The sequence below is a fragment of the Lepidochelys kempii genome, chromosome 20, assembly GCF_965140265.1.
Source record: "Lepidochelys kempii isolate rLepKem1 chromosome 20, rLepKem1.hap2, whole genome shotgun sequence".
NCBI lineage: Eukaryota > Metazoa > Chordata > Testudines > Cheloniidae > Lepidochelys > Lepidochelys kempii.
Genome location: NC_133275.1, coordinates 7,928,137 through 7,935,782, shown reverse-complemented (window position 1 = coordinate 7,935,782; position 7,646 = coordinate 7,928,137). Strand labels below are relative to the sequence as shown.

At 64.5% G+C, this 7,646-nt stretch overlaps 2 protein-coding genes across 14 annotated transcripts in view; one reads left to right on the top strand and one right to left on the bottom strand.

Moving 5' to 3' along the window:
• Nucleotides 1-378: 378 nt before the first annotated feature.
• LOC140900631 (uncharacterized) lies at nucleotides 379-2,855 on the top strand. The gene is made up of 2 exons (XM_073318171.1): nucleotides 379-682; nucleotides 1,087-2,855. Exons 1-2 carry the CDS (start codon nucleotides 523-525, stop codon nucleotides 2,484-2,486), a joined length of 1,560 nt encoding a protein of 519 aa, XP_073174272.1. The 5' UTR covers nucleotides 379-522; the 3' UTR covers nucleotides 2,487-2,855.
• A 2,480-nt stretch (nucleotides 2,856-5,335) lies between these two features.
• The window catches only part of LOC140900627 (patatin-like phospholipase domain-containing protein 6), a 73,505-nt gene continuing 71,194 nt past the window's right edge, over nucleotides 5,336-7,646 (bottom strand). For all 13 annotated transcript variants that reach the window (XM_073318148.1, XM_073318149.1, XM_073318147.1 and 10 more), the window contains one exon: nucleotides 5,336-6,917. In XM_073318148.1, coding sequence (XP_073174249.1) covers nucleotides 6,870-6,917 — 48 coding nt within the window. In that variant the 3' untranslated portion in view covers nucleotides 5,336-6,869. The remainder of the gene's footprint in view (nucleotides 6,918-7,646) is intronic.

Below are 7,646 nucleotides of genomic sequence, written 5' to 3'. Positions count from 1 at the left end.
GATGGCCAGGCTGTGCGCTCTGAGGCTGGTTTGGGGCTCTTTCGGGAGGGCCGTGGTCTGTTTCCCCTGCAGGGCCTGAGTAAGCGGTCTGCTCTGGAAAGTGCAGGAGTCTCTGCCACCCTCTTGTGACCGAGGGGATTGCTGGCTCTCTGCTCCATGCAGTGGGGTCCCCGGTGGGGCTGTTGGCTCACAGGACATGGGCGCTTCCCTGGCTTGCTCCTTTGCACGGAGTTGGTGTTCACCACACAGGGTGGCATTAGCCAGGCCAACTGTTTCCTACCAGTTCCGTTCAGAGGCTCAGTCCTGGCGCTGCACGGAGCCAGTTTGGTTCAAGTCTGAAGCTGGCAGGGGGCTTTTATACCCCTGTGTTAGTGAACGGCTGTGGGGCCTCGCTGGCACCATGGCTTGGGGAGTCCGTGGGGTCGTCTCCCCTCCACTCTGATTGTTTGTGTCTGAATTGACCCTCCTGTGTTTCCACAGGTGTTTCCTGGCTGTTCTGTCCATGCCAGCCCAGAGTGGCAGATGAACGCTGAGCTGGGTGGGTATTTAGCTGGATCCCACCTGCTCTGTTCTCTCCCAGCAGGGCCCCAATCCCAGTACTGGATGGAGCTAGGGGAAGAGCTGCAAGTCCCAGATCTCAGCAAAGGCGAGGACGATGAGAGCTGGCCCGGCTCCCAAACAGGTGGGGGATCAATAAGCCCAGCTGAGAGGGATGGGGGCAGATGGGACCCCCCCAAAGCCACCCCTGCAAGCCCTCCTGGCCCAGCTCCTCTCAGAGGTTGTCACCACCCTCTCCCTGATCTGTGTGCACCACGGCCCCCAGAACCAGATGAGAGCCGTGTCTTGGCTCTCCCTGAAAATGCAAATAATAATTCCAGCCTACACAGAGGCAAAGAAAGGCTTGTGAACCTGAGCTGGGTGGTGCTGACGCCTGCCTGAGTCTGCAGCCGCCTGAAAAAGCTGCAAGAGGTGTGTGGAAACCGGCTCCGGGGGGGCGGGGGCCACGTGGGTGGTGCCTCAGGGGCCCTGTCCTAGCTGGCCTCCTGTGGGGACGGCTCATGCCCGATTGCCCATTTGTTCCTGCAGGTGAGAGGCTGGCGAGCGTGGCTGGGGCAGAGGATGCTGCTCCGGGAAGGGGCAGCAGCAGCACTGGTGTGGAGCTGGTGAGGGGAGCGTGGCACGAAGACCCGGCTGCGGGGGCAGAGGCAGCTGTGCGAGGAGGCAGGGCCAGGGCGGAGGAGGCTGTGCCGGGAGGTAGCGCTGCTGCAGAGCCGGCGCGGCACAGAGACCCCGCAGCCAGGTGGCCCTTTAAATGCAGCGAGTGTGGGAAGAGCTTCCGGCAGAGCGCCACGCTGACAAGGCACCAGCTCCTCCATGCGAGCGAGAGGCCCTACGTCTGCACCACCTGCAGCAAAGGCTTTTGCGACCGCGCGGCGCTGGCCACGCACCAGCGGGCGCACACGGGCGAGCACCCCTTCCCCTGCCCGGTGTGCGGCAAGGCCTTCGCGGGCAGCTCGGCGCTGCTGGTGCATCAGCGCGTGCACACCGGCGAGCGCCCCTACCGCTGCGGGGAGTGCGGGCAGAGCTTCCGGCAGAGCGCCCACCTGACGCAGCACCAGCAGGGCGCCCACGCCAGCCAGCGCCCTCACACCTGCGGTCGCTGCGGCAAGAGCTTCGGGCTGCGCTCCACGCTGGCACGGCACCTGCAGACCCACAGCGTCGAACGCCCCCACGCCTGCCCTGACTGCCCTCGCCGCTTCCGCCAGCGAGCCCACCTGCTCCGGCACCGGCTAGCGCACACGGGCGAGCGCCCCTTCCCCTGCCCGGTCTGCGGCAAGGCCTTTGCCCTGAGCGCCACGTTGCTGCGGCACCAGCTGGTGCACACGGGCGAGCGCCCCTTCCGCTGCGGGGAGTGCGGGCGCGGCTACACCCAGAGCTCCTACCTGCGGCAGCACCAGCGCAGTGCCCACGCTGGCCAGCGCCCCCACGCCTGCCCGGACTGCGGCCGCGCCTTCGCCGACCGTGCCAACCTCCTGCGGCACCAGCGGGGCCACGCAGGCGCCCGACCCCACGCCTGTGCCGAGTGCGGGCGGTGCTTTGCCCAGCTGGCACACCTCCGGGAGCACGGGCGCACACACAGCGGGGAGCAGCCGTTCGGCTGCAGCCAGTGCGGCCGAGCCTTTGGGCACCGTTCAGCCCTGGCAGCGCACCAGCGGGCACACAGCGGGGAGCGCCCCTACCCCTGTGCCCAGTGCGGGTGCCACTTTGCCCAGCTGGCCAGCCTGGTGGAGCACCGCCGGCGGCACACGGGTGAGAAACCGCACGCCTGCCCCCGCTGCGGGCGCCGCTTCCGCCACCGCTCGGCCCTGCTTCGCCACCAGCGCTCCCATGCCGGAGCCTGCCCCTTCCGCTGCGGGCAGTGCGGGCGCGGCTACACCCGCAGCTCCAACCTCCTGCTGCACCAGCGGGTGCACGCTGCTGAGTGACATCCCAGCCCCCGCGACATCACTGGCAGCCGGTGACTCCCACCCCCCTCATGCTGGGATGGTCCTGGCCTGGTCTGGCCCTGACCAGAGTCCATACTTGTGCGTGGCCACTCCCCCGCCCACTGCCAGGAATGGGGCTGGCTGGGCCAGGCCTGCGTTGCCTGTCCAGGTACTGAGAGCGAGTGAAGCTGCTGCCACCAGTCATGGTTTCTCCAGCCCAGGTAGCAAACATGGGGGCAGAGCTTCCTGCAGGTGGGGCCCTGCTCAGGGGTGGGGCTCAGGGAATGGGGGCTGTGCCCAGGCAGTGCCTGACCCCATTTTTCTCCCCTCTTGCTGGCTGGTGCTGCCCGGGCTGCTGCTCCAGCACCCTGGGCACTGCGGTGTGGCCCAGCCAAGCCAAAGCCCGCCCTGCAGCTGCCCAGACGTGTGCGGGGCTGGGGAACAGAAGCAGGGGGACGCCAGCACTCAATGCAGGCTTGTGGGAAACGGGAGGGGCTGGGTGGAGGGATGGGGGGGCTGGCTGCGGGAGCAGCTTCTAATGAATTTTCTAAAATGTTTTGTTACAAAGTGAAAATAAACCTGTGAAATTCCCAGGGGCCCTGTGTCATGTCTGCAGCGGGCAGGCTGGGCCCCATGGCCTGACTGCACCAAGCGCTCCCGAGGGGAATGCCAGCTGGGCACAGGCACCCGGTGTTGCTAGGGCTTCATTGGTGCTGCCACATCCTGGCTCCGTTTTGGAGAAATGTCTCTCTGGGGGCTTTTGTTGTCACCACATTGTGTGTGAACGTGGGCAGTGCCACCTCCCTGCTCCGCGCCAGTCACTCTGAGAGGAGCTAGCTGTCTCCCTCGTCTCAGCAGGGCATGATCCTTTGCACTGTCAGTGACTGTTTTGCTTCCCAGCTCTTAGCACCGCAGCGGGAGGGTTCTGTTCAGCTTGCAGCCCCGCAGCATGCCCTCTCTTCCATCCCAGTTTCTCCGGCCGCCAGGTGGGACGCGGCTCTGTTGGCTCTGGCCACAATCCTGCTGCGCTGCGAGACCAGTCTGCATGAGGACACCGCCGTCAGCTGCCTGTGGAAATCACCAGCCCGCTGTGGCCCTGCGCGGGCTCTGCATTTCCTCTGCCTGGAAGTGTCTAAAGCTGCTGCAGAACGGCCTGCGGCAGGCCTGGGTACTCGGGGCCTTGCTTATGGGCCCAGAGCCCCAGATCAGCTTTACGCCTCATCTGCCACCTGTGGGGTGGGACATGGCTGCAGCAGCACGGCCAGGCAGCCACTTCCTGGTGTCAGCAAGGCAGGCTGACAATGAGCAGAGGGGAGATGGCTTCAGGCCAGGGGGTCTGTGCCCAGGTCTGGTGGAAAGGGGCAGCGATTGGGTCTTGGCTTTCCTAGGAGCCGCAGCTCCTCATAGTTCCAGCTCCCTAGACCTGAACGCTCCCCGCTAGGCAGCAGGCTGAGGGGCACCAGCTCTGCTGCATGCTACTGTGGGCCTGGTCACTGGCAGCAGGCACCCTGGCCGTTAACCCCTGGAGCATCGATTCCCGGTGATGGGGCCCGCATGCTGCATGGGTGCCTTGGCCCTGGATTTAGCATGAGCATCACAGGTGCCCAGCTGAGGGGCGTCTCTCTGCTAGGGGCCTGGTGCCTGGGGGAGGGGGCTCTTGGGGGTTGCAGTAAGGGGGGGACCCTGCAGTTTGGGTCTCTGGGCAGGCCTAAGCTTTTCCATATAGTGGAGACTTCTTAGAGCAAAGCCAGGGGACAGCTCCTGGACTCCCACTGGGCCCTGCTGGGAGCCAGACTGGGCTGCACCTCCTGGGCCAGAGGGAGGCCCTTAGGGCAGGTGGGAGGCCACCTGTGCAGTGATCCAAGGGCAGTAACTGGGGAGTAGCTGACAGGAGAGCCGGGCCAAGCGGCCGACGGGGGTGTGGGGCCTGCTCAGCCATGGCCAACTGCCCATCAGGTGGCTGCAATTTCTCCTTGCTGCTGCTAGACCAAGGTTAATTGCAGAAGCTGGGGCCACACAGGTCCTGGTCCTTGGGTTGAGAAGTGAGTGACCACTTGGCCAGCAGATCTCATCGAAGATCCTGTGCCGATATGCACCCCCTAAGCTGCAGCTGGTCCCAGGCCAGGGTGTCCTGCAGCTCAAGCTGGCACCAGGGCCAAAGCCACCTACAGGAGCAGCCCCCAGGGCTTTGCTGGGAATTCAGGCCTGGGGCTCCCCAGTTGGGAGCAGTTGCAGTGCTGGGGAGGGGGGCAGATTCACCTTCCCAGCTGCTGGATGCAGGCTGCAGGGCCCATGGGAGCTGCAGCCAGGTGGGCACAGCGGAAGGGAAAGAGTCCCACACAGCACGAAGCTGCTGGGAGCTGATCCTGCACCACATGGGGGGGAGGGTGAAGGGCATGAGCAGGCAGAGAGCCTGCCGAGCACAGGAGCTCGGCCCCAGTGCAGCACAGAGGATGGAGTTGGAGCCCCCTCTGACCTACCAGGCACCTGCCCCTACAGTGAGTTGGGGGGCCAGGCCCCAGTTTCCTACATGCTGGAGCCCATGAGGGGAAGGGAACCGTGCATGGCTCAGTGGGCCCACAGCTTGGCAGGGGCTGCACCCACCTGTGGTGGGACAGGACTCACGGTGTGAGGGAAAACAAGCCAACCCCTGCCCCAGCAGCAGAGCAGGGGCAGCAGCTCCTGAGCACCTGGCTTTCTTCTGCAGGAGCCAGCCTGGGCTGAGTGGGGGCCCGTGGAGCCAGAGGCCCACTCCTGTTATTCCCAAGCCCTCCCCTGGAGGAGGCTGAGCTGCCGGCCGCCCCAGGAGCCCCAGTGGCTGATCAGAGTTGGCAGAGACTGACTGTCAGCCCTGGCCAGTGGAAGCTTTTATTCTGGCAGGATGGGCAGACCCCACCTCAGCCGGACAGCCACGAGCAGGTTTCTTTTAAATAAAAAATAACAGAATCCCAGTGCCCAGGCCTCTCCGTGCCAGCCCCTGAGCCCCCTGCAGCTCCCACCCTCAGCAATAACTTAACAAAAATAAGTAGCATCTAAGGTTATATTGCTCCCACCCTGGCCGCAGCTGGGATGTGGGGGCTCCATGACAGTGATGGGGTGCCTGGAGGGAGGTGCAAACAGCATCCCAGCAGCTCAGCCAGGAATGTGGGGGTGCCCAGGAGTGGGTGGATGCCTGCTGAGCCCAGGAATAGCAGCCTGACCTGGCAGAGTTACACACAGGGAGCAAGGCTCTGGCCTAAATCACCCACCACCCCCTGGCTATGGGTCCCCTGGCTTCCCCTACAAGCCAGGCAAGCTGGGGCTATAGCAGGCCCTGCTGATCCCTGATACTGAGTGCAGGGCCCAGCCCTACCCCCCCGGAAGCCCAGGCCCTCTCTAGGGGTGGCAGGTGGGGCTGGGAAGGAGAAGCAGCTGTAGGAGAGATGCTGAGGGGCACGTCCCACAGCAGCAATGCGGAGGAGGGCAAGAGGGAAATGACACTGCCCCATACACAGTGCATGTAGGGGAGGAGGGAGAGGCAGTGTTTTCACCAAAGCACTCAGCCTGGGGTGGGGGCCGGACAGGACATAGGACTCCCAGGTTCTGGACTTAGTGTGGTGTTCAGGACCCCAGGTGGCAACCCAGGGGAAGAGAAGCTGGCAGAAGCTGGGGTTGGACCTAGAAGGGCTTGGGGGCATCTGCCTCACCCCTCAGGCACCTCCTCTGGCAAACCCCCCCTCACCTGAGTGGGTCATGCAGCAGCACGTGGCCAGGAGCTGAGCCCTGGCACTCAGCAAGGAGCGTGCAGGCATAGGGCAATGGGGGAAGGGTGCATGGCCCTGGCTGCCAGCTGCACCCTGTGGCCCTCCATGAGGCAGGCAAAAGGCAGGCAAAGGGAGCAGCAAGGAAGGGCCATGGGCCCTCGTATGTGTAGCGGGGAGGGGGCTGGGGTAGTCCTGCCCAGCATCCAGCCCTTATCCTCATGCCCTACCAGCAGAGGCTGCTGGACTGGGCCCTGCTGTCCCTGGAGTGAGCAGCATAGGCCTACAACTGATAAAGCGGTTAGCTGAGGGCCCCCCTGGAACTGCAGCAGCGCTGGCCTGGGTCAAGTACTGGCTGATGGAGAGTGCTGGGCCTAGTAGCCGCCCCTCCACCCTGCGGTGCGTCCAGGCCAGGTCCCACTGCATACTGGAAGATGCAGAAGGGCTGCTGACCCCAGCAGAACCCTGGCCATTAACTGAGTGGAACCAGGCTGGCCTCAGGACTCCAGCAGCAGATGCAGGCCGGGGGGATCTAGCGCAGGATAGGCTCCAGTGCCCCAGCTACATGCAGGCCGCAGTCTCCAAGTGCCAGCCCTGGGCCTGCAGGCTCCATCTGTCCCAGTGCGGGAGCAGGCAGCTGGGCTCACTCCTGGGGCGGGGAGTTGCGGTGCCGCAGACTCTTCTCCTCATCCTGGAAGGAGAAGACACTGTGTGACGGCACAGACCCAGCCCTTGGGGAGAATGGGGCCCAGCCAGCCATCAAGGGGCAGGAGAGGGCAGCAGTTCTGCTGTCATGGTGGGCCCTTGCCCTCAGGCCAGAGAGCTCAGGGCCAGGAAGGACCAGCAGGACGAGTGTGAACTCAGACTAAAGTCCAGTCAGTGCCTGAGTGGAGAACACATACCCCATCCCTCCATCCAGTCCGGAGTGAGACACCCGTGTCCCAGGAGAGCTGCCCCCAGGGCAATCGCCCTGCTTCTTCCCAGGCCGAGACAGGGACAATTCAGGCCTGTTTAGTGAGAGCTGGGTAAGGACGAGCCACGTGGCCAGGAGCCTTCCCCCCCCCGCCCCCCGAGCACACCAGGGTCATCTAGGGCAACGTCTAGTTCAGACAAGCCCCATATTGCGGTGGGTGGGGCTGGTGCCCATATTCAAGAGGGGAAGGTCCATTTCCCACCCCCTCCCACACAACTCTTAGCCCCACCCCCAGGATCTGGCCTCTGTGGGCTCCGGAGCAGGGCAATGCCAGCCTGAGAGCAAGGAGCCCAGGAGCTGACATGGAGAGTGTCAATGGGAACCTCTCCCCCAGAGGAGTGGGGGACTGTGGAGAGTACCCTGTGGGGAGCCCACAGTGTTTGTGCAGGGAAGGGGGGCATGGTCCCAGGGGCTGGGGAATCCAGGCCCACCCTTGCTCCCTGGAGC

Excerpts from the sequence above, each read along its gene's own strand:
- LOC140900631 (XM_073318171.1), top strand. The coding sequence starts at position 523 with ATGAACGCTGAGCTGGGTGGGTATTTAGCTGGATCCCACCTGCTCTGT. Across the intron at positions 683-1,086 it reads CTGGCCCGGCTCCCAAACAG|GTGAGAGGCTGGCGAGCGTG; the intron begins GTGGGGGATCAA and ends TTGTTCCTGCAG.